General features: G+C 44.8%; 1 protein-coding gene across 2 annotated transcripts in view; it reads right to left on the reverse strand.

The window, feature by feature from the left end:
• PLOD2 (procollagen-lysine,2-oxoglutarate 5-dioxygenase 2) overlaps positions 1-27,208 on the reverse strand; it is a 246,394-nt gene that overhangs the window by 64,867 nt on the left and 154,319 nt on the right. For both annotated transcript variants that reach the window (XM_063915969.1, XM_063915968.1), the window contains exon 10: positions 15,997-16,118. In XM_063915969.1, coding sequence (XP_063772039.1) covers positions 15,997-16,118 — 122 coding nt within the window. The remainder of the gene's footprint in view (positions 1-15,996; positions 16,119-27,208) is intronic.

Consider the following 27,208-nt stretch of genomic DNA (forward strand, 5'->3'; position numbering starts at 1 on the left):
GTGGTTCTTGTACACATATGTATTGTTCTTCTCATTTTAAGATTTAAAAAAATCAGGACATAAATCAGAACACACGTGACCATTTGCTTCAGGCTACAAAAGTAGTGATTTCCACATAATATTAAACAGAAACTAATGCTTATATGCAATTGCTTATATTGTGAGTGTGGGTCATCTGGGATGTTAATTATGGGAGAACAAGCATTATAAATCACAATTACGGGTAAAGCTGTGGAAGGAAAACATTTCCTGGGAAAATCAGGACATATGGAAATCATAAGAGAGATTATGTAGCAGAACTTACATATAGTATTAGTAAGTGGTTTTCATAATAAAGTGTATTTTTCCCAGTAATTGACGGGTGGTGAAAGGTAGTCAGGGTTAATCCTGGCTTTGATCATTTAGTGGTTGTTGTTCGTGAGGAGTGTGTGGGTCGTTTTTCTTACAGGGATATTTTCCCAAGTACAGTATAATGTAACTTATTCATTTAAAAAAAAAAAAAAAATCTCTGCCTTGCTCTTGTAGACAAGCAATTCCTATTTGCTTTTGCTGCTCTGACATCACATCTCGGGAATGTTTAGCTATTTTCCTTACATGAGGCAGCACTGGCACAGGACTGTACAGCTCTCAAACAGTGATTTTAATTGGTTTGGCAAAGCACTGACTCCTACTCAATGCAGCCTAACCTAATGCTACCAGTACATTACAGCAAACCTGAACAAAACTAGATTGCGGTGTAGAAATGTCTACTGACATTGCACATTTTGTTATATTACAGCCTTATTCCAAAATGGAATAAATTATTTTTTTTCTCTCAAAATTGTACACACTGTACAAGGCTGTGAATACTTATGTACATGTGATTTCTTAGGTTTTTTATTTGTAATAAATTTGCATTAACTTTTTTTTCACGTTGTCATTATGGAGAATTGTGTGTAGAATTTTGAAGGGAAAAATTAATTTATCCCATTTTGGAATAAGGCTGTAACATAACAAAATGTGGAAAAAGTGAAGCGCTGTGAATACTTTCTAGATGCACTGTATATATAATTCTCCTGATAAAGTCCAGCAGTTGGCAAAAGGATGAAACACGTTGATAACTGTACCGCTACCCTCTTGGCTAATGGGACATTGAGGACTTGGGGAGTTCTCTGCCAGATAGGTCTCATTTGTTTTCAAATATTGTATTGCTTATATATTGTTGTTTTTATCTTATTATATGGTGTAAATGAGTTACACTATTGTGCCCGTTCTTATTCCTCCTCATGTTTAAGATTGTTTATCTAAAGTGGAGGAGCTGTGGGGAGAACCCTTAAGGAATTTATCCATGGTGTCACAATACCATTTATACAGTAGGTGATGAGAGCAGTCTCACCTGCGCATCTAAAGTGGTTTTATCCACCGCATTTGGTACACCTTCATTATTAGGGTGCTATCATTTGGTGTTGATATTGAATTACTATTAGAATATACTACACTAGGAGGCACTACTTCTGATCTTTTTACAGATAGATATATATATATATATATATATATATATATATACACACACACACAGTACTGTGCAATAGTTTTAGGCAGGTGTGGAAAAAATGCTGCAAAGTAAGAATGCTTTAAAAAAATTGAAGTGTTAATAGTTTCTTTTTATCAATGAACAAAATGCACAGTGTGTAAACTGGAGAGAAATCTAAATCAGATCAATATTTAGTGTGACTACCCTTTGCCTTAAAACAGCAATGATTCTTTTAGGTACACTTGCACACAAGTGCCGTAACTAGGCATTTTAGCGCTGTGTGCAAGAAATGGCATTGGCGACCCCCCCTCTATGCAAGATAGGGGCCGTGCGTGCCATAGGCGCGCAAAAAATATATAGGGGTATTGCTTCATGGGGAAGGGGCGTGGCCACAAAATATTACCAATTCATACTACGGTGCACAGTGGTCTCCATTATTCAAATTACGATGCACAGTAGCGCCACTACACCAGGTAGAGCCCCTTTTACACATTTCGGCAAACAGCATCCCCTTTTCACACTTTACGTCAGACAGTCCCCCTTTTTACACATTACGGCAGACAGCGTGCCCTTTTTACACATTACGGCAGACAGCGTCCCCCTTTTTATACATTACGGCAGACAGCGTCCCCTTTTTTACACATTACGTCAGACAACGTGCCCTTTTTACACATTACGGTAGACAGCGTACCCTTTTTAGACATTACGGCAGACAGCGCCCCCCTTTTTACACATTACGGCAGACAACACCTCCTTTTTAAACATTACGGCAGACAGCGTCCCCCTTTTTACACATTACGGCAGACAGCATCCCCCTTTTTACACATTACGGCAGACAGCGTCCCCCTTTTTACACATTACGGCAGACAGCGTCCCCCTTTTTACACATTACTGCAGAGTCCCCTTTTTACACATTACGGCAGACAGCATCCCCCTTTTTACACATTGCGGCAGACATAACAGATAGATCGAAAGATCGATAGATCGATAGATACTTACAATCTCTCCCCGCCGGCAGTCAGGCTCCTCTGTGCTGGCAGATCCCGGACAGGGGGGAAGGAGGAGGAGGGAGGGGGACTGGACCCGCAGCAGCGCTATGTAATTGGAAGAGGCGCCGCTGCAGCTGTCCCTCTCTTTCCGCATTGGCTGCCTGGCGCTGCTGTGAATGCTGCGATGAGCGAAGCGAAGCGCATCCCAGCATTCACAGCGGCGGTGGGCAGCCAATGCGGAAGGAGAGGGACAGCTGCAGCGGCACCACTACCAATTACATAGTGCTGCTGCGGCTCCAGTCCCCCTCCCTCCTCCTCCTCCTCCTCCCCTGCCTCCGGCGCTGCTACTCTCCTTCCCTGCCTCTGGCTTCTCCAGCGCGGTGTAACCAACACAGCAGAGGCGGCTTGTAATGAATCAATTTGACTCATTACAAGCCGCTGCCTGTTGCACCCTCAGGGCGACTGGGCTGTGTGCCAGGGGCACCTGGCACACACGTAATTACGGCGCTGTTGCACACAGTTTTTGAAGGAGATTGGCAGGGAGGTTATTTTAAACATCTTGGAGAACTAACCACAGATCTTCCTTGGCTGTAGGCTTGTTCAGATCCTTCTGTCTCTTTATGTAATCCTAGACAGACTCAATGAAGTTGAGATGAGGGCTTTGTGGGGCCATATTATCACTGCCAGGACTCAGTGTTTTTCTTTGCGCTGAAGATAGTTCTTAATGACATTGGCTGTATGTTCGGGTATGTTGTCCTGCTGCAGAATAAATTTGGAGCTAATAAGACGCCTCCCTGATGGTATTAAATGATGAATAAAAACATGCCTGTATTTCTCAGGCAGGAGACTTAACCATCATCAAAAATTTAAGAGAAGAGAAGAAATGTCCAACTCCAATTTGACTTATCCATCATGCAATACCATCAGGAAGGGTGTCTGATTGGATTTAAATTTATTCTGCGGCAGGACAACAACCCTAAATATACAGCCAATGTCGTTAAGAACTAACTTCAGCGTAAAGAAGAACAAGTGATGATATGGCCCCTACAGAGCCTGATCTCAACATCATCGAGTCTGTCTTGGATTACATGAAGAGACACAAAAATGTCTGCAAGCCTACATCCAGAGAATATCTGTGGTTAGTTCTCCAAGATGTTTGGAACAACCTCCCTGCTGAGTACCTTCAAAAACTGTATGCAAGTGTACCTAGAAGTATTGATGCTGTTGTGAAGGCAAAGGGTGGTCACTCTAAATACTGATTCTTTCACTTTTCATTTTGTTATTTGATAAAAACAAATTTTTAACACTTACTGTATTTTTGAAAGCATTCTCACTTTGCAGCATTTTTTCCACAACTGCCTAAAACTTTTGCACAGAACTGTATATACACTATATATACATATAGCTCTCAGCTTTGGCACTCAAAGGGTTCTTGATAAATACTGCTCCTGGTGTCTTCCACAAGACAGCTGGTGGTGCTGCATGTAATATATATTACTCCAACAGCGGCACTCAGGATGATGATGAAAAAAACAATACAACAGCTTTGCAGCCTGCAAAGCTTTTGTATTGTGTATTTTTCATCATCATCCTGAGTGCCGCCATTGGAGTTTACACACATATATATATTTTGTGGCAGACAGCATGTTTCCATCTTAAAGTAATGTGGAGGATCCAGACCAGATTTTGGAAGCAGTAGCAGAATCCCAGGTGTGTGATCAGCAGCACCTGGGATTTCCTGATGTAAGAGTTTCCAGGGCAGCGTCACCTTGTTCCTGATGGCAGTTAGTGTCCAGGTGATAGGCCGGGGTGTGTGGGTTAGACTAGGGGCCACTGGAGCCTATCAAGAGTCTGCTATGCTGAAAGTGCCTGTATGCTACTGCCTGTAACACCAACTGCATATGGATGTAACTTGCTGTGTGCTGACCTGCTGTTCCAAATAAACACCGAAAATGTTCATCTGAGTTCCCGTGTGTGTGATCCTTGTCACAAGTGGTGGAGAATGCGAGCAAGGACACGGTGTACAGCAGAAAATGTGGGTAAGCATACCTGTGTTTAAACTGCAAGTTTTTTCCTTTTCTTTTTCTCTGGTTATGCAGTGCAAGTGGCAGCCTTAAAGGGCCATAGCATTTGCTGTTATGTGTTAAATAGCCAGCAAAGCAGGCGGGTGTCGGCTTGGACTGTTTTATAAGCCTGGCACATTATATGAAACCTCCTAGATTTGTCCTTAAAAGGCAATATGGAGGAATTGCTAAAACAATTTGCTGAACTTGCAGCTGGGCAACAAACCCAGATTCAAATGTTACATGAGGCCCAACGAACCAAGGCTGAAAGACAGCAAACTCAAATTCAAATGTTGTGTGATGAGTTAAAAGCGCTAAAAAAATCTGAGCCAGAGCGGGAAAGGCTACTGAAGCTCACCCCAGCGGATGATATAGAGGCATTCCTTTGCACGTTTGAGCGCACGACCACGTGGTTGGGATAGCCTGCAGAGGAATGGTCTGACAGGCTTGCTCCCTGTTTAACAGGGGAGGCACAGCGGGCATATGTGGACATGACTGTGGCTGAGGCACGCTCCTATCCTGGCCTGAAAAAGGCTATACTGGATAGGATTGGAGTGACGGGGCCCAGCAAAGCTCAAGAATTCCATGACTGGCGGCTCGAGGGCTCTGGGCCTCCCAGGATTCAGCTGACCAAACTAGCCCGACTGGCAAGGGCCTGGTTACAGCCAGATAAGAACTCTGCAGTAAGGATTGTGGAAGTAAGCGCACTGGACCAGGCTATGCGGGTGTTAGACCGCTCGGTGCAGCAGTGGGCCCTTCAAGCTGACCGCCAGACATTTGAGGAGTTGGCAGTGGTGATTGAGCGGCACCTGATGCTGGGAAAGCTGAATAAAGCCATGTCAGGATACGGGCCAACATCCAAATCCAGAACTCAGGTCCCAGTAGTTAAACCGAAGGCTCAACCACCCTCGGTGTGCTTTGAGTGCAGCGAGCCTGGTCATGTGCGGCGGGACTGCCCAAAACAGGGTGAGCCAATGGATTGCAGTGTGGGGAAAACGGCTCGGCCGTTGGTCAGCATGGTGGCGGCTGGGGTTTCCCAAGCAGAGTCCTCCCTATTCCGGGTGCAGGTACAGGTGGAAAATCGGGAGATTTGGGCCCTGGTAGATACCGGCAGTGAGTCCGAGGCCCATTGGATCCCAATTGGTGAGAAGATATCACTGCAGGACTTTGGGAGAGATCAACGCGATGACAGCAATTTGGTACACGCCTTTGAGACTGTTAACGGCAGGGTAGTTAATGCTTTACCATCAGGGGATGTACCATATTTTGTTTTGAAAAATGACTTGCTATATTGTGTCGCTACTTTACAAGGGAAAAGGGTAGATCAGCTCTTGGTTCCCCCGAAAACTGAAGCGATTGGTGTTAGAAGCTGCCCATACACATTTGTGGGGTGGCCATCTAGGGGAGGAGAAAACACTCCAACGCATCCAGTTAAGGTTCTTTTGGCCCAGCATCTATGCTTCCGTTAAGAGGTATTGTCAGGAATGCACAGTCTGCCAGAGAACAGCCCCACGGACAGAGTTTAGAGCTCCACTGGTACCCCTCCCTATCATTTCCGTACCTTTTGAGTGGATTGGTATGGATCTGATAAGGCCAGTGGAAATATCTGCTCGAGGGCACCAATACATATTGGTGGTAGTTAATTATGCCACCAGGTACCCAGTGTCACGATCCGGGTATCTGGACGCCATTTCTTACCCATCAGATGCCTCCTAAGGCTGGCTCAGCGCTCCAGGACCGGGTCCCATCTGTTATCCTAATGTTCACATTCCTGCATCCTCTCCTGTCCCTCTGAGACGCTGTCACAGTAACGCCTTATTACATCTGGCATGGCGTCTCCCGCGGCCTCCGCCGCCGTCCCTGAGCTTCTGCATGCAGAGTGTCAGAGTGGCGATTACGTCAGCCGCGGCCTCCGCTGTGTCCACGTGGTTGGATGTGCACTTGTCAGCCTGGCGTCTCCTGTCTCCAGTGGCCGGCGCCGCCATTACTGTTTTCATTACCACATGGATTACAAACCAAACTTCCCTCCAAGTGTCTGCATGGGCGCAGCCATCTTGGATTCTGTCAGCTGATCATTTCCTCCAATCTGTTGTCAGTATTTTTAATCTGCATAATTGCCAAGCCAATCCCTTCCTTGCTGCAGGTATAAATACACTGTGCCTGAGCAAGGAAGGCGTCAGTGCTTTGGTTGTCAAACCTAGTTCCTGTTTGTCTCTCTCCTGTGATTGTCTTCCAGGTTCCAGCTCCTGTCTCAAGACTTCCACCATAGAGACCCGCACCAGCATTCCACCTGCGGTGTAGCCTGACTCTCCAATCCATTGTGGATTCATCTGTTTCCAGCTACAACATTACCTGCTTCCAGCTCAGCTTCCAGCAGAGTACAGCTTCCCTTAAAGGGCCGGTGGCCTTTCTACACTTTACCACTCTCCACCGGTATTATTATTTCTCCGCTCTCAAGTTCTACATTTCAGTTCATATTTCATCGCTCCCAAGTTCATTTATTATTTAACTGGTTCCAGCCAGTATCCACTCCGTGCTAACAACAGTCTGGTTCCAGCCAGTATCCACAGCAGCTGTTTTATCTTCAGCAACCCAGCTTTTCCTGGAACACCAACTGGCACAATCCTGGGTTATCTCCATTGCTACAGTCGGGCCTGGTAAGGACTTTCCATCTAGAAGATCATAAGAACTATCTCACACTACCAGTGCCCTGTGGCTCCTGCCATCCTGTAGTACCCAGGAACTGTATTTATTCTTTGCTGACTTTTACGTTTTCTTTTACTGCTGCTGTGTTGCGGAGTTGTCATAATAAACATCATTGACTTTTATCCAAGTTGTCGTGGTCACGCCTTCGGGCAGTTATTATTCATGTTACTTACATGTCCAGGGGTCTGATACAACCTCCCAGGTTCCGGTACATCTCAGCCCCTACAACTGAGGCTGCCTCCCGTCAGCTCAGGCCCTCAGTTGTGACAGTAAGCACTGACCTAATGAATCCAGCCGGAGACCAGGATCAAGCGGCCAGGCCGATGCAAGAACTGGCAGCCCGACTAGAACATCAGGAGGCTGCACAGGGCCACATCATCCGCTGTCTCCAGGATCTCTCTACTCGGCTGGATGGGATTCAGACAACTCTCCGTGGATCAGGCGCGTCTGGTGCGTCAACCACAGTGACTCCAGCTATAACCCCACCCACCTTACCCATTTCTGCTCCACGTCTTCATCTTCCAACGCCAGCAAAATTTGACGGATCTCCAAGATTCTGCAGGGGATTTCTCAACCAGTGTGAGATTCAGTTTGAGCTACAACCTGGCAATTTTCCCAGTGACCGTACAAAAATTGCCTACATTATTTCTCTTCTCAGTGGCTCAGCCCTTGATTGGGCATCACCGTTATGGGAGAGGTCCGACACCCTGCTATCTTCCTACACTGCCTTCGTGTCAACATTCAGGCGCATCTTCGACGAGCCAGGCCGGGTAACCTCAGCTTCATCCGAGATTCTCCGTTTACGCCAGGGGTCACGTACTGTAGGACAATATCTGATACAGTTCCAGATCCCGGCATCCGAACTGGCATGGAACGACGAGGCCCTGTATGCTGCATTCTGGCATGGCTTATCTGAGCGTATTAAAGATGAGTTAGCTACCAGAGACTTACCTTCTAAGTTAGATGAGCTAATCTCACTCTGCACGAAAGTTGATTTACGTTTCAGAGAGAGAGCAACTGAGCGTGGAAGATCATCTGCTCCAAAATCTTCTGCTCCTCCTCCTCGTCAACTGTCACCATCTAAAGATGAGCCCATGCAACTTGGCCGTTCCCGTTTAACTCCTGCTGAGCGCTGAAGACGTCTCTCCGAGTTTCTCTGTCTCTATTGTGCAGCTCCGTCTCACACCATTAATGCCTGTCCCAAACGTCCGGGAAACTCCAAATCCTAGCTCGCCAAGGAGAGGGCCGGCTAGGAGTAATGATCTCCTCTCCATCTCCTCAAGATTGTAATCTCCCAGTCTCGCTTCAAGTTGCTCAACGTTATCGGAACGTCATTGCCCTCCTTGATTCCGGAGCAGCTGGGAACTTTATTACCGAAGCCTATGTTAAACGGTGGTCCCTACCCACCGAGAGACTTCCTTCGTCCATTTCTTTAACTGCCGTGGATGGCAGCAAAATTTTTGATGCAGTTATTTCTTTAAGGACTCTACCAGTTCGTCTGAGAGTGGGAGTTCTTCATTCCGAACTTATTTCTTTTTTAGTGATTCCAAGAGCCACACATCCTGTGGTCCTGGGCCTTCCATGGCTCCGTCTTCACAATCCTACAATTGATTGGACGACTACGCAAATCCTGGCATGGGGTTCCTCCTGTGCTGAGACATGTTTGTTTAAAGTATTGCCTGTCTGTTCTTCCTCCCCCAGGTCGTCTGATGTTCCACCTCCTCCATATCAAGATTTCACGGATGTGTTCAGTAAAGCTTCTGCTGATATCCTTCCTCCTCATAGAGAATGGGACTGCCCGATTGATCTCGTTCCAGGGAAGGTTCCACCTCGAGGCCGAACTTATCCGTTGTCTCTGCCTGAGACGCATTCTATGGAGGAATACATTAAAGAGAACCTAGCAAAGGGGTTCATTCGACCTTCTTCCCCAGCCGGCGCAGGCTTCTTTTTTGTAAAAAAGAAAGATGGTGGTCTGCGGCCGTGCATCGACTACAGAGGTTTGAACGACATTACCATCAAGAACCGTTATCCTTTACCCCTGATTACTGAGCTCTTTGACAGAGTTAGCGGAGCTACCATCTTTACAAAGCTGGACTTCAGAGGTGCATACAATCTCATCCGGATCCGTGAGGGTGACGAGTGGAAGACCGCCTTTAACACCCGTGACGGACATTATGAGTACCTCGTCATGCCCTTCGGATTGAGCAATGCTCCAGCTGTCTTCCAGCATTTTGTCAATGAGATCTTCAGAGACATTCTATACCATCATGTCGTGGTCTATCTAGACGATATCCTCATTTTTGCCAACGATTTAGAGGAACATCGTTTTTGGGTTAAAGAGGTTCTGTCCCGTCTCCGTGTCAATCATCTCTATTGCAAATTAGAAAAATGCGTCTTTGAAGTCAAGTCCATTGCGTTTCTAGGGTACATTGTGTCCGGTTCTGGACTAGAGATGGATCCTGAGAAACTACAAGCAATCCAAAATTGGCCGGTACCCTTAACCCTCAAAGGGGTCCAGAGGTTCTTAGGGTTCGCCAACTATTACCGAAAGTTTATACAAGACTTTTCCACCATTGTGGCGCCTATTACTGCTTTCACTAAGAAGGGTGCTAACCCGTCCAAGTGGTCTGAAGAAGCCATGCAAGCATTTCATCTTTTAAAACAAAGGTTCATCTCTGCGCCTGTTCTGAAACAGCCTGACATCGACTCTCCTTTCATCTTAGAGGTGGATGCCTCCTCCGTTGGAGTAGGAGCGGTGTTATCTCAGAGGGCTAAAGATGGCCATTTACACCCTTGCAGTTTCTTCTCCCGGAAGTTCTCCCCAGCTGAGCGCAACTATGCCATTGGCGACCAGGAGTTGCTAGCCATCAAGCTCGCTCTAGAAGAGTGGAGGTATCTGTTGGAGGGAGCTTCTCATTCAATCACCATACTTACAGACCACAAGAACCTTTTATATCTGAAAGGCGCACAATGTCTCAACCCTCGTCAGGCCAGATGGGCACTTTTCTTTTCCAGGTTCGACTTTAAACTCCAGTTCAGTCCGGGCTCTCAGAATCGCAAGGCCGATGCCCTTTCCCGCTCATGGGAGCAAGAAAATGAGTCAGAGTCTTCAGACAAGCATCCTATTATAAATCCGTTGGCATTCTCCACGGTAGGGATGGACTCTACGCCCCCATCAGGGAAAAGTTTTGTGAAACCGATGCTAAGGAAGAAGCTCATGCATTGGGCCCATGCTTCCCGTTTTGCCGGACATACAGGTATCCAAAAAACCCTGGAGTTTATCTCTAGGTCCTATTGGTGGCCAACTCTGAAAAAGGACGTCTTGGAGTTTATTGCATCTTGCCCAAAGTGTGCTCAACATAAGGTATCCCGCCAGTCGCCTGCGGGGCAACTGGTTCCACTATCTGTTCCCCGTCGACCTTGGACCCATTTGTCGATGGATTTTATTACAGATTTACCCATGTGCAACAAGTTCAATACCATCTGGGTGGTAGTTGACCGGTTCACCAAGATGGCACACTTCATTCCTCTCACCGGTCTTCCGTCAGCTTCCAAGTTGGCTCAAGTATTCATACAAGAGATCTTCCGACTCCACGGTCTTCCTGAAGAAATTATCTCAGATCGAGGAGTTCAATTCACAGCCAAATTCTGGCGAAGTTTATGTCAAGTCCTTCAAGTCAAGCTAAAGTTTTCCACGGCTTACTATCCTCAGACCAATGGTCAAACCGAGAGGGTGAATCAGGACTTGGAGGCCTTCCTCCGCATCTATGTGTCCTCCTCTCAAGATGACTGGGTTCAATTACTTCCCTGGGCCGAGTTCTGTCATAACAACCAGTATCATTCTTCATCTGCTTCAACACCATTCTTCACTAACTTTGGATTCCACCCTAAAGTCCCTGAGTTCCAACCGCTTCCAGCAACTTCTGTTCCCGCAGTGGATATCACCTTGCATCAGTTTGCCAATATCTGGAAGAGCGTACGATCAGCTCTGCTCAAGGCATCGTTCAGGTACAAGAAGTTTGCGGATAAGAAGCGTTGAGCAGTTCCCGCTCTCAAGGTGGGTGATCGGGTATGGTTATCCACGAAGAATTTGAGGTTAAGAGTTCCCAGTATGAAGTTTGCACCTCGCTATATCGGTCCTTTCAAGATTGAACAAGTCATCAATCCTGTTGCTTACAGACTTCAGTTGCCTCCCTTCTTAAAAATACCCAGGACATTCCATGTTTCCCTGTTGAAACCGCTGATCTTGAATCGGTTTCATTCCTCACTTCCTCCAACTCCGAAAGTCCAAACTCAACGAGGCGTTGAGTATGAAGTGGCCAAGATCCTGGACTCACGTCACCGTTACGGTCAACTACAGTATCTTATTGACTGGAAGGGTTACGGCCCTGAGGAACGTTCATGGACCAATGCTTCTGATGTCCATGCTCCTGCCTTGGTCCGGAGATTCCATTCCAAGTTTCCTCAAAAGCCAAAGAAGTGTCCTGGGGCCACTCCTAAAGGGGGGGGTGCTGTCACGATCCGGGTATCATGGAAAGGGCCCAACAACGTCAGAAACAGAGGTATGACGTTACCTCAGTTAACCGGTCCTTTAATCCGGGAGATAAAGTGTTAGTGCTGATGCCCACCACAGAAAGCAAGATGTATGCACAATGGCGGGGCCCCTATGAGATCATAGAGGCAGTGGGACCGGTCAATTACAGGGTCCGACAGGAGGGTAGAAGGAGGGAGGTACAAGTCTACCATGTAAACCTGTTAAAACCCTGGACGGAAACTGCCAATCGGCCCACTTTGGTAGCTAAGAAGATTTTAGAATGCCAGGTACCCATGGAAGTCACGCTTACTCCTGAACAGAAACGGGAAGTGGTGAACTTGACGAAACGCTACCAAGATGTGTTTTCTGCCATTTCCGGGAAAGACACAGATCATCCAACATGATGTTGTGACTTCACCCGGGGTGGTCATTAAACAGAGGCCATATCGCATACCCAAAGCGAAGCAGGCAGCGGTAAATCAGGAGGTGGAAGAGATGTTACGCCTAGGGGTTATAGAGGAATCCACCAGTGAGTGGAATAATCCAATTGTCCTGGTACCGAAGCCTTCAGGTACCTTGCGGTTCTGCAATGACTTCCGTAAATTAAATCAACTGTCCCGGTTTGATTCTTACCCTATGCCCCGGGTTGATGAGTTGGTAGAAAATGTAGCCAATAGTCAATATCTCACTACACTTGATTTGACAAAAGGTTATTGGCAGCTTCCGTTAACAGAAGCTGCTAAGGCGAAAACAGCCTTCTCTACCCCAGAAGGCTTATTTCAATATAAAATGATCCCATTTGGTTTACATGGTGCCCCAGCAACCTTCCAGAGAGCTATGAATAAGTTGCTGCGGCCCCACAGGGAATATGCAACTGCTTATTTAGATGATATTGTTATTTTCAGCTCTGACTGGGAGTCACACGTACCAAAGGTAGAAGCCGTTTTACAATCTCTACGGGCACACGGGTTTACCGCCAACCCTGAGAAATGTGCCATTGGTATGATTGAGGCCAAGTATTTGGGGTACATTGTGGGCAAAGGACAGGTTAAACCTCAGCCTAGTAAAGTAGAAGCAGTCCTCACCTGGTCTAGACCTAAATGTAAATCACAACTTAGGACATTTCTCGGTTTGGTCGGATATTATCGCAGGTTCATTCGAGATTTTGCCGCTAGAGCGGCTCCACTAACAGAATGTCTTAAAAAACAGTTCCCAGACAAGATAACGTGGTCTAGACCAGTGAAAACTGATTGTCAGGATCTAAAACAAGCTTTGTGTACTGAGCCTGTCTTGCAAGCTCTTGGCTTTAAAAAGCAATTTGTGTTACAAACGGATGCCTCGGGAACACGATTAGGAGCAGTCCTATCCCAAGAGGTAGATAGAGAGGAAAAGCCCATCCTCTACCTGAGCTGTAAATTATTGCCCAGGGAGCGCAGGTACTCAACTGTAGAGCAGGAGTGCTTGCCCATTAAATGGGCAGTTGAGTCATTAAGGTATTATTTATTGGGACAAGAGTTTTTGTTGGTCACAGACCATGCACCCTTACAGTGGATGCATACAAACAAAGAGGTAAATGCTCGTGTGACCCGTTAGTTTTTGGCTTTGCAGCCATTTAAGTTTGAGGTGAGGCATTGTCCGGGGAAACAGCACCTCAATGCCGATGCCCTTTCCAGGAGGTTTGTAGGTTCTGTTCCTCCAAGCAACCCTATGGTGAAGCTAGGGGAGGAAAAAGGCGAGGTGGGTGACCTCTGGAAGGTGGTGGAAGGCTGTGTACCTGGGCGGAAGACACAGGTGGGGGTGGGCGAGGCAGAGAGCTTGCCTGAAAATAGTGTAGCTTCACCAGGGTGGTTGAAGCTAAGGGGGGAGGAGTGTGGCAGAGACAGCATGTTTCCATGTGAAAGTAATGTGGAGGATCCAGACCAGGTTTTGGAAGCAGTAGCAGAATCCCAGGTGTGTGATCAGCAGCACCTGGGATTTCCTGATATAAGGGTTTCCAGGGCAGAGTCACCTTGTTCCTGATGGCAGTTAGTGTCCAGGTGATAGGCCGGGCTGTGTGGGTTAGACTAGGGACCACTGGAGCCTATCAAGAGTCTGCTATGCTGAAAGTGCCTGTATGCTACTGCCTGTAACACCAACTGCATATGGATGTAACGTGCTGTGTGCTGACCTGCTGTTCCAAATAAACACCGAAAATGTTCATCTGAGTTCCCATGTGTGTGATCCTTGTCACAATAATATATATATATATATATATATATATATATATATATATATATATATATATATATATATACATACATACATACATACATACATACATACATACATACACACAGGTTGTGGTGCACTGATAGTACACACAACGTTAGCAAATACTTTAGAGGGCCGATGTAGAGATGAACATAAGTATCCTGTAATTACACTAGTATTGTATGTACGGCACTAATAGGGAGCTTTAGCAAATCTTGGAGAGAGTTATAGTGCTAATTAATCAGCTCCTGTCTGTTAAGCGACAGAAGCTGATTTGCCAGTACTTTATCTTTTTCCAATCTTTGATAAATCTCCCCCTAAATGCAAATATTTCCACAAATGCAGAGTTGTACACTTTACTATACTTGGTACAAGAGAGCGGGGAAGCGAGTTGAGTGCTCACACGGATCCGCATTTTGCAGCTTCAGGCTCTGAGAGACTTCTGCATGACTGACTTGCGGTGCTGTAAAGGAAATTCCAAGGAGGGAACACTGTATGGTGAGACTATCCAGTTCCATTGGGAGACCCTAAATGCAACAGCAAAGGATCATTGTCTCTCAATAGAGCGGCTGCTTTCTATACCCTGCATTAGAGGGGGTTTTATGTGACTGTGTTTTAATGTGGATCCACATAGATTCAGTGAATACTGTGATCTTTTATATAAATAAGCCCAATTCACAAACAGGGAGACAAAGCTATTGCATTGACATCTTAATAACCAACTAATCCCTGCTGGACATATGAGACTGTGCCTATACTAACTTGCTAATCTCTATAAATATAAAGCAATTACAAGGACTGCATACTAAAATCATCGGTTCCAGCTGGTTATGTGCTACTAGGTGATTCATCGTGCCCTACGGGCGCTCTTCACACCGACGTAAGGGGCTATGCCCCCTTAACCCTTGCACGCCCTTGTGGTTTGCAATATTTGCATTATATGGAGTATTTACCGATGTGATTAAGTAACCTGGTGGAATAGTCTGACATATAATTGTGGTTTTTGGGATAAATGAGTAATTGATATTTATTATAAATAGTTCAAATGGTTATTGGTCACCTGGATAAGCTACACAATAAATACGTGGAAAATGTATTTTCTATAATTTATCATCAATTGGCCCCTATGTATGAGGTGCTCTGTGTGACAACCATTTGGTGACCAATAGTTCATTGTGGTGTTTTTCAATTATTTTTATTGTATTTCAACTGACACCGGCCATGTGTGTGTTTTGTTTTTATTGTTTTATGTGATATTGTGGGAATAAAAAACAAGATTGTTATAAAAGGATTCTGGTATGACAGCGCTTCATTCGTTTTTATGTCTTTATACAGACCTAAGTCCGCATACTATGTAGTATCATTATCTCAGTCATAATTGGAGATGCAATTGAGTTGTGTACAGATGCATCCTTCCTCATCTAGCCTCTGTACGTAATGAGTCACATCACACCGGGTACATGAGTCAGCAGCTCCTGTGTGACTCGGCCAGCACCAAGCGTCTTCTTCCCCTCCGAATGCATCTTATTTGCATCGCTATGCGAATAAGACACAAGCAGACTATGATGATTAAAATTATATGCAGCATGCGTATATTCTGTGAGCGAATGTTGCTGTATCTGCATACGAAATGCTACGTTACAGCGTCAGCAGAAGTCACTGTAGCAATGTGAATAAGAAACATTTTCGGAGAAAAAGAAGCACAAAAAGACACAAAGCCTTAGTGAACGCAGTCGGGACTAGGTACAACTAGAAGGTCTGGTAACGTGACTGCAGCAACGATGAGGGAGGACACATCTGTATGATGCTGAACCGTACTTGCGATACAGCCCCCACTTTGTATCAGCCCCTAAGTATATACCACTCATAATTTGAAAGGTTTAATATGTGGCTACAGAATTTGCCCCATAGTTCTTAAACTTAAACGATAATATTACATACATTCCCATATTCCTTGCTTCTGCTTGGGTTATTATTTCTTCTGGTCCAACCACTTTTAGATTTCCCATGACTCCTTTGGCTTTTTCCCAAAACTTCTGAACATGTTTTTCATGATATACCTCCTGCAACAAAGATACAATTCCTGACACTCTGATATTTTCAGGCAACATCAATATCTCATTGAACACATTGGAGAACATAAAGTAAAAAACAAGAATGGAAATGCAATCCCTATCTGCACCTTAGAAGGATGCAATAGTTACTCAAAGATTTAAAAATACTAAGTTATCGCCACTTCAACTGGATCCTTAAGGGATGGTATAGGGATCCCGGTGCTTGGGAAGCTGGCAGTCTGAATACCGACAGCAGTATCTAGATGCTGAGGATCCCAACACCTACTTGGTAAGTATACTACCCCTAATTGGAGCGCAACAGAACTTGGCACAGATAAAAGCCAAGACTGAGGAGCATTTTCAGGTAAAAAGACATGAAAAAGATGCCAGACACTAGTAGTTGGCGCACAGACAGTGGCTGTTAGGCGTGACTGCAGCAATAGTGTATGAGGGCACATCTATAAATGTATAAAAAAATTCTGTAAGAAAGATTTACAGATGCCTCAATACGCCATAAGGTGCGAGATGGCCGGCAAGACTGAAACGCTCCAAGCAGTGTAGCAGTGTCACTTTTTCTTATTTTGCTTATTCACATTGCATATGCAACAAAACACCACTCAAAGTGTACTACAGACTCTGGCCTACAACATTAACTGCACAGGAATTAGTTTTAAACAGGTACAAAGTCGCAGATGATGCACAACAGAACTTGGAGTGAGAAAAGCCACAGCTGATGCATTGCAGAACTTCAAATACAGATTCAGACTCAGTGGCACATAGATGTACAAATGTCACACATCAAATTGAACAGTGGAATCTAGAAAAGTATTTTTGCTGCTCACAAATGTTTTTTTGTTATGCAAATAAGATGCACATTTTGAACGAAAATAAATACTCGGCAAGGGTGAGTAATGTATACACAGTACCATATATTTATATTTGTTACATGTGTTTGGTATCTTTTGCACCTAGTAGGACTCATGCATGAGGCTAATCTGGAATCAAACAATGGTATAGGTGGGGGTATCTAAAAGGAGCCTTTTATGTAAGAGAGTGCTTGTTTCTCAAGCAAAGTTGGCTTTCAGAAAGAAGTCTGACATAGAAGCAGGTTTATGCATTTGATACATACTTGACTACTCTTCCAAAACATCACGGGGACTCCCAGGGGAGTAGGCTACTCTCCCAAATGTTACTGAATTTCTTGTGAAATGGGTGGGACGGAGGCTGCAATCACACAACCAATTCTCTGAGAATTGCATCATTTTGGCCTATCTCCTCTATGTGTTCTCAGGATTTGCAGGATTGTGCTGCATTGGGCTTATTAGACACATGAAATAATTATTATACAATCATAAGATAAAGATATTATCAGATCAGAGACGCACCTCTATTTAGCAGAACACAACAGAGGTATAATGCCATCATCTCCTGCCAAAAGCATACCCCTCAACTGTCCCCACTTTATGAGGAGCAAGCTTACTTTTGGGGACTGTCAAAACACCCCCGTTGATTCTAACGATGGAGGGACGGTTTTTGACGTCACACACCCGCCCAGCGAACGCCCAGCCACGCCTGCATTTTTTCTGCCACGCCTGCATTTTGATAAGCACTCCCTGAAAACGGTCAGTTGACACCCAGAAACGCCCACTTCATGTCAATCTTCCTGCATTCGGCCGTGTGACTGGAATGTTCGTTAGACTCTGTACAAACCCACGATGCTCATTGTACCCGTATGTCGCGCCTGCGCATTGCGGTGCATACGCATGCGCAGAAATGCCGATTTTTAGCCTGATCGCTGCGCTGCGAACAACGGCAGATCTCAAAATGATACAGAATGCTCCAAAATCATTTTCTACTGGTAGAGAAATAGCGGACTCATAGGCATATTTATTACAATTATTTTTACTTGAATAATGTGAAAAAGGGTGTTTTCACACACGTTTATCATTATTTTAGTATCAGAATGTACTAAAGGGCAAATGGATGAAAATTAGCAAAATTCAGCTGGCAGTGAAAGCTGTGCTCAGATCTGACCAGTGTGATCAGCCATGTGTGATAAAAAAGTAGTACCATTTTCCAGGGACCGGTGATCGGTGCTCTGGGGTGGACAGCCAGTCATCAGAATGCTGTGCACCTGTTGTGATGCGGCAGCTCACTTTACAGTACCAGGGGTCTCAGCAGAGAACAGGGTCCAATGACCAGCTGCCCTCACGGGATCACTGATCACCGATTTCTGGCGCTGGTAAGTGTAATTGGAGGGGGTCGCACATTGGAACAGCACATTGCAGCTAGCAACATCTCCAGTTCTTCCATGCAGCCTTAGAAGTGTGCAGGATTGTTGCGGGTACCACAATGGGCAAATATGTGAGCACTGTAGGTGAACACTGTGGCATGTCTCCATGGAGTCTATGGAGATGATTCAATTAACTGCAATGTGTGGGCACGGAGCACATAACAGATTAATAAGGCACTGGCACAGCAACACTGCTCCTTTAAACGGGAAGTGCAAGTTAAAAATAGAGCGACGTGTGTCTGTAATTTGCTGCCATTCCCAGCGGTACCACACTGTTCCAACATAATACAGCGGGCTTTGCTTTTCATTGTATTAGCCACTTCATCATTTTGGTGAAGCAAAAACACTCTTTTCTATTCTTTAGGTTCCTCAAAAGAAAAAAATTGACAAAACAAATCATAGCGTAGTATGTTCCTAATAAATAATTCCACCCTGTGTGATAGAGGAAATTTTCAATATCGTGATATATAGAGAATAAAGAATGCCCTTCCACAGACTGATTTTAAAAAGAAGGCACCTTCCTGCCAGGTTTGAGGTTACCTTATGAGTTACCCCAAAAATAAATGAGGTAATAACAGCTTAGGAATTATTCCAAATGATCCTCATAATCAGTGGAAAGCACCTTTTGGTAATAAAATTACCTCCAACAATCCCCCAAACGAATGAGGTCTATGCATACAAGTATCCCAGAAAGGCAGATGAATAATACGTGAATAATAGGAACTCTTCACACCCGTGGTAAACACCTTATGGTAATAAAATTACCCATAAATATCCCTCAAACCAATGAGGTCTATGCATGTAGATATTTCATATGGCAAATGCAGGACACATGGATCTTCATTAAAAGCAGGCTCTTTTATTGTACTCGATAAAATAGAGCATGTAAAAAAGGGATACTCAACATAGCATAATATTGTTTTAATTAAAGTATCCACATAAAACAGACAATTTTTTTTTAAAAACAAAGAAAAGGGGATCCCAGTGGGTCAGAACTCCTACCAGATGTCAATAACTCAGTGCAGAAAAACAGACTGAAAGTCCCTTCAGAGTTCCGGTTACTCTTCGTGGCAATCCAGTGATGCTCACCGAGTGGTAGGTCCGCACAGTTCACAGGAGGTCCCCACCGTCAGCTACGCGTTTCGGTTTCCCTTCCTCAGGCTTCCGGTGTCTGTCAAGTCCCAAAAAGTGTCCCTTTATAAATGGTTCCTAAATGGCTCCTAATTTACAGACAATTCCGCGCTCCACGGGTTTCCGGAAAGATATTGAAAATTTCCTCTATCACACAGGGTGGAATTATTTATTAGGAACATACTGCGCTATGATTTGTTTTGTCAATTTTTTCTTTTGAGGAACATAAAGAACAGAAAGGAGTGCCATTTCCCTTTGACACTCTTGCCTTTGGAAATTTGTATTTGAAAGAACGGTGGTATTCTTTTTCTTGTCATTGGAGGCTGTCACCAAAATCTGTTTAGGAGCGCTAAAAAATTGTTACAACCTTTTTGTTTAGAAGCAAAAACACTAACATTGCTCTACAATGGAATTTATATATGTGATAATAGCAAAATAGACATAAAAATGTACAAATAAATAATATATTTTCCCGAAAGAGAAATATATAAATGCATTTATAAGGTTTAAATGAGCTACCTATTGGTGTACAGTTCATTCCATCTACATTCTTAAGGGCCCTACACACTACCCGATGGCCAATATGTCACGAACCGGTCTCTTACCTTTGCGGGTTCTGGGGTTCATCCGTTGCCAGTGCGGTTGCTCGCGGTGCTGTGCGCCCGTGTGGGGACGCGGCGTGATCGGTGGCACAGGTAATGCAGAATCTGGGAACTGTGAGTGCGGGGACCAAATGGCCTAAGGCACTGCGGTGTGTCTGCTGTATAGGAGGTGGCCATGTTGGAGACCAAATAGGTAATACAGAGCACTTGTGAAAACACCTGTGGGCAGGTGTAAGCCAATCCCGTGCTTGTGCTGCCTTTAAGTAGGATGGGATTATGTTACTCTGGGCCAGTGCTTTGTTGTATCAACGCTGTGCTCTAGCTCTGAGCTCTCTCCGTGCATTCCTGTGTGATTCCCGTGGTCCAGATATCGCCTCCGTTCCCAGAGGTCCGTCTGCAGCCTTCACTGCTGAAAGATCCACCGGCTCTCCGCTGTGCTGTCAGTTAATTGCTCACCTACTGGAAACAGTTGAATTCCCAGAGTCTTGCATGAGGTTACCTTGTCGGCCTACCATTCAAAGTTTGGAGGATTCCATTTCCCTCAGCTGTTCGTTTGTTCAACTCTGCATTTAACCCATTCATCACCTTGTCATCTACTACAGTTTCACAGTGATCTCCGGAACCCGCAAGTAACCCTATTCAGTACTTTATATTTGCTATGTTGTCATAACAAGGATAATTCTTCACAGTCTCTCAGTTAACTCTCAAAACTCCATTGCAAATCCTTACAGTTATTTCTTCATGTCTGCATTATCCAGTTAATCACATTCTGCAGTTCAGCATCAAAGCTTGTTTATATTTGGACAATTCAACATTTATTCATCAGCTTGTTTTATATACAGTACCATGAACATTTCTTTTATTTGTCTTTGAGATTTATCCTGCATATTATTTCTGCCATTCCTGCAATACTTCAGTATGATATGATGATTAACAACTTGTCATTTAACTCTTTACTGGAATTGTTAATTTCAATAAATATATGGAATGGAACTTTCTTCGTTCTCCCTGCTTTCTTCATACCCCAGCACCTACACCTGTGGTTGGTCCCGGGTTAACGGATTCACAAAAACACCCGGACCCGACAGTAAGCATGGCCACATGGATCCGTCAAGTGACCAATTCGCAGGAGGCGGTGCTACGTCAGATATCCTTTCCCGTCTGGAAAACCAGGAGTCTATACAGACACAAATAGTGCAGTTTATGCAAACTATGGCAGACCGTTTAGAGACTCTTCATACGGCTATTAAAATGTCTCAAGTCCAGATTCCAACTCCAGTTGTCCCAGTTACCACTACAGTTTTTCCTGTGACGTTGCCTACGTCCCGCTTGCAGTTACCCTCTCCGAGTAAGTTTGACAGAACTCCAAAACTTTGCAGAGGATTCCTGAATCAATGCGAGATCCAGTTCGAACTGTTGTCCGCCAGTTTCCCATCAGCTCGTGCTAAGGTTGCATATATTATTGCCCTCCTCTCCGGTCAGGCTCTGGAGTGGGCATCACCATTATGGGAAAGAGGTGATCCTATCCTCTCTAATTACAAGGAGTTCGTATCATCCTTCCGGAGAATCTTTGACGAACCAGGCAGAACCACCTCAGCATCTTTGGAGATTCTCCGTATACGTCAAGGTTTACGTCCTGTCAGTCAATATATTATTCAGTTTCGCACGTTGTCTTCAGAGTTAAATTGGAATGAGGAAGCCCTGATCGCCGCGTTTTGGAATGGACTTTCAGAGAAAATCAAGGATGATTTAACCATCCGGGATGTGCCTACTAAACTGGATGAATTGATTTCTCTCTGTAACAAACTTGACCTACGCTACAGAGAGCGATGTTTAGAGAAATCCAGGACAGAGCGATCCAGTCCACGTTATCATCCTAGGCCTCGACAAGATTCTTCATCACAGTCGCCGGTAACAACAGAAGAACCTATGCAGATTGGGCGCTCTCGCCTCACAGAGGAAGAACGACTTCGTCGTCGACAGGGTAACCTCTGCATGTACTGTGGGTCCTCCGAACATTTGGTTAAATCCTGCAAACTCCGGCCTGGAAAACTCTCGCTCCTAGCTTATTCAAGGGAGGTTAAGCTAGGAGTTACTTTAGAATCACGTTCTGGGAATGAGCCGACCTTGTCTATTCAATTAGAGGTTCCAAGTTCTACAGTGAAAGTTTCAGCTCTCCTAGATTCCGGGGCAGCCGAGAACTTCATCTCCTCAGCCTTTGTCATACGGTCTAAAGTTCAAACCATGCCTCTGGAAGCAGCAGTTGCCGTTACAGCAGTGGATAGAAGTCGAATTCCAGATGGTATAATTATTACTCATCGAACCGTATGTCTCAAGATGAAAGTTGGTGTGCTCCATTCCGAATACCTCTCCTTCTACGTGATTCCCAAAGCCTCTCAAGATGTGATACTTGGTTTACCTTGGCTGCAGAAACATAATCCTCAACTTAATTGGCAAACCATGGAAGTCCTTTCATGGGGTAAATCTTGTACCAAGGACTGTTTAGCCTCAATTGTACCTCTCCGGTCAATTAGCCTGCCCGACCTACCTCCGGTGTATCAATCCTTTGCGGATGTTTTCAGTAAACAAGCAGCAGACTCTCTACCTCCTCATCGCGAATGGGACTGCCCAATTGTCCTGGTTCCGGGTAAAACACCTCCTAGGGGACGAATTTATCCGCTATCCATCCCAGAGACGCAAGCTATGTCTGATTATATACAGGAAAATCTAACCAAAGGATTTATCAGACCATCTTCTTCACCTGCAGGAGCCGGATTCTTTTTCGTTAAGAAGAAGGACGGTGGGTTACGACCATGCATAGATTACCGTGGACTCAATGAGATCACTGTGAAAAACAAGTATCCATTACCCTTAATTCCAGAATTATTTGATCGGGTAAAAGGAGCTACTGTGTTTACAAAACTGGATCTCCGAGGGGCCTACAATTTAATCCGCATCCGGGCAGGGGACGAGTGGAAGACTGCTTTTAATACCCGGGATGGGCATTACGAATACCTTGTAATGCCTTTTGGTCTTTGTAATGCACCTGCAGTTTTTCAAAGCTATGTGAATGAACTTTTTCGTGATCTTCTCTACAAGTGTCTAGTAGTGTACCTGGATGATATCCTAATATTCTCTAGGGATATAAAGTCTCACCGTCACCAAGTTAAAGAGGTACTGACACGTCTGAGGAAAAATCAACTTTATTGTAAGTTAGAGAAGTGCACCTTTGAAGTATCTTCCATACCGTTCCTTGGTTACATCATTTCTGGATCAGAGCTATGTATGGATCCCGGTAAGGTACAAGCTATCCGAGATTGGTCCACTCCTACAACTCTCAAGGGGATTCAGCGATTTCTCAGCTTTGCTAATTTCTATAGGAGATTCATTAAGAATTATTCTACGTTAGCTGCTCCCATCACAGCCCTAACTCGCAAGGGAGCAAATCCTACGAACTGGTCTTCAGAAGCAATCAAAGCCTTCTCTGATTTAAAGCAAGCCTTTGTGTCAGCCCCCATTCTTCAACAGCCTGATTTGAATCGTCCCTTTCTACTAGAGGTGGATGCATCTACAGAAGCAGTAGGAGCTGTGTTATCACAAGTCTTTGAAGATAAAAAGGTCCATCCCTGCGGATATTTCTCCCGTAAGTTCCTCCCGGCCGAACGTAATTATGCAATCGGTGAGCAAGAATTACTTGCCATCAAGTTGGCATTTGAGGAGTGGAGATACCTTCTAGAAGGAGCACAACATCGCATTACAGTTTATACTGATCATAAGAATCTTCTGTATCTGCAGTCAGCTCAGTGTTTGAATCCACGACAAGCTCGATGGGCGCTCTTCTTCACATGATTTGATTTCAAGCTCACCTATCGTCCAGGGTCTCAGAACAAAAAGGCAGATGCCCTTTCCCGGTCCTTTGCTTCTTCTGAATTAAATGATGCTACCACGAATCAAGCCATTGTGAATCCTACGTCCTTTTTAATGACTCGAACCTCTCCAGTTCCTCCGCCTGGCAAGACCTTTGTCGCCACAAGTCTTCGAAAACGGCTGCTTACCTGGGCTCACTCCTCTGCCTTCATGGGTCATCCTGGGGTTCAAAAGACTCTCAAGTTTATTCAACAGTCTTATTGGTGGCCACGTCTCAAAGCCGATGTCCAAGAGTTTATTGCAGCATGTCCTAAATGTGCCCAACATAAGAGTCCAAGAAGTTCTCCACCAGGTTTATTACATCCATTATCCATACCCAAACAACCATGGACTCATATCTCAATGGATTTCGTGACCGATCTACCTCCATCAAAAGGGCGAAATACCATTTGGGTGATAGTGGATCGATTTTCGAAAATGGCACATTTCATTCCATTAACTGGGTTACCATCAGCCCCTTTATTAGCCAGATTGTTCATCTCTGAAATCTTCAAGTTACATGGCCTTCCTCGAGAGATCATCTCTGATCGGGGAACACAGTTTGTGGCCAAGTTTTGGAGGTCGCTTTGTTCATCTTTAAATGTCAAGTTGAACTTTTCTTCTGCATATCATCCTCAGACAGATGGACAAACTGAGAGAGTAAACCAAGACCTTGAAACATTTCTCCGGCTATATATATCGTCCTCACAGGATGACTGGGTTGACTACCTTCCATTGGCAGAATTTGCTCATAATAATCTCTTCCATTCGTCTTCAGAATCTACGCCCTTTTATATTAACTTCGGCTTTCATCCTCGTGTGCCAGAGTTCCATCCATTGCAAGCTCTAGAGGTTCCAGCAGCAGATCAAGAGCTTCAACGTCTATCCAGAATCTGGAGTTGTGTGCGTAAGTCGTTGGTCAAAACTTCCGCTCGTTATAAATCTTTTGCAGATAGAAAACGTAAAGCTGTATCGAATTACAAGGTGGGAGACCAAGTTTGGATTTCTACGCGCAATCTCAGGTTCAAAGTTCCTTCTAAGAAATTTGCTCCCAAGTTTATTGGTCCATTTCCCATTGTAAAAGTACTCAACCCTGTGTCATACAAAGTCAAGTTGCCACCGTCTTTGAGAATTCCTAACGCCTTTCATACATCTTTACTGAAGCCTTTGATTCTCAATAAGTTCCGTACTACCCAGTCCAAATCTCCTGAAGTTCACTCTTTGCAGAATGAGGAATTTGAAGTTAAAGAGATTGTGGACTCACGTTCCCGATATGGACGTTTACAGTTTCTGGTCGACTGGAGGGGTTACGGTCCGGAGGAGAGATCCTGGGTTTTCTCTGAAGATGTTCATGCTCCAAGACTGGTACAGAAATACTTCTCCAAAAATCCTGATAAGGTTCAAAGGTGTTCGGAGACCACCCGTAGAAGAGGGGGTACTGTCACGAACCGGTCTCTTACCTTTGCGGGTTCTGGGGTTCATCCGTTGCCAGTGCGGTTGCTCGCGGTGCTGTGCGCCCGTGTGGGGACGCGGCGTGATTGGTGGCACAGGTAATGCAGAATCTGGGAACTGTGAGTGCGGGGACCAAATGGCCTAAGGCACTGCGGTGTGTCTGCTGTATAGGAGGTGGCCATGTTGGAGACCAAATAGGTAATACAGAGCACTTGTGAAAACACCTGTGGGCAGGTGTAAGCCAATCCCGTGCTTGTGCTGCCTTTAAGTAGGCTGGGATTATGTTACTCTGGGCCAGTGCTTTGTTGTATCAACGCTGTGCTCTAGCTCTGAGCTCTCTCCGTGCATTCCTGTGTGATTCCCGTGGTCCAGATATCGCCTCCGTTCCCAGAGGTCCGTCTGCAGCCTTCACTGCTGAAAGATCCACCGGCTCTCCGCTATGCTGTCAGTTAATTGCTCACCTACTGGAAACAGTTGAATTCCCAGAGTCTTGCATGAGGTTACCTTGTCGGCCTACCATTCAAAGTTTGGAGGATTCCATTTCCCTCAGCTGTTCGTTTGTTCAACTCTGCATTTAACCCATTCATCACCTTGTCATCTACTACAGTTTCACAGTGATCTCCGGAACCCGCAAGTAACCCTATTCAGTACTTTACATTTGCTATGTTGTCATAACAAGGATAATTCTTCACAGTCTCTCAGTTAACTCTCAAAACTCCATTGCAAATCCTTACAGTTATTTCTTCATGTCTGCATTATCCAGTTAATCACATTCTGCAGTTCAGCATCAAAGCTTGTTTATATTTGGACAATTCAACATTTATTCATCAGCTTGTTTTATATACAGTACCATGAACATTTCTTTTATTTGTCTTTGAGATTTATCCTGCATATTATTTCTGCCATTCCTGCAATACTTCAGTATGATATGATGATTAACAATTTGTCATTTAACTCTTTACTGGAATTGTTAATTTCAATAAATATATGGAATGGAACTTTCTTCGTCCTCCCTGCTTTCTTCATACCCCAGCACCTACACCTGTGGTTGGTCCCGGGTTAACGGATTCACAAAAACACCCGGACCTGACACAATACAGCTGACAGACGGCCCGGCGGCGAGAGGGTGAGTGAATTTCCCCCCCGTCACCCGGCCTCATAGCCCTGCATGCTAATATGGACGATATTGTCCATATTGGCTTGCAGGCATAAACGAGCAGCCACCGCGCATCGTTCATCGTTGGTGCATACACACTGAAAGATTTGAACAATATTTCGTTCATTAATGAACGAGACCGTTTATATCTTTCAGTGTAATCGGTAAATGTGTAGGGCCCATAAATGTGTACCCTCCACCCCCCCCCCTTTCCCCCGCCAGGTCGGCGGCGGCCAATCGGCCAGTGTGTAGGGCCCTTAAGACTTCACAGAATGTGGACTGCAATAATAATGCCGCTCTAAGCTGGCAGGAGAGAGGAAAAATCCTTGATAACAACAATTGTTCTGCATCATTTGTTTCTTCTGGTTTCTTTATCCTTTTAACATGAACATTTACAAGAAGAAAAGATGAATAGTAAAAGCTAATGTAGCATTAAAAACAATGCAAAACAGACTGTGATGGTCCAATATTCAGTGAAACATATGATCGTAAAATTTACGCCTGGCATATAAACATTTTTATTAGGCTTAGATTAATCTCTAAGTATATTTACATTACA

Source organism: Pseudophryne corroboree, chromosome 4 (assembly GCF_028390025.1).
Source record: "Pseudophryne corroboree isolate aPseCor3 chromosome 4, aPseCor3.hap2, whole genome shotgun sequence".
In the NCBI taxonomy this organism is placed as follows: Eukaryota; Metazoa; Chordata; class Amphibia; order Anura; family Myobatrachidae; genus Pseudophryne; species Pseudophryne corroboree.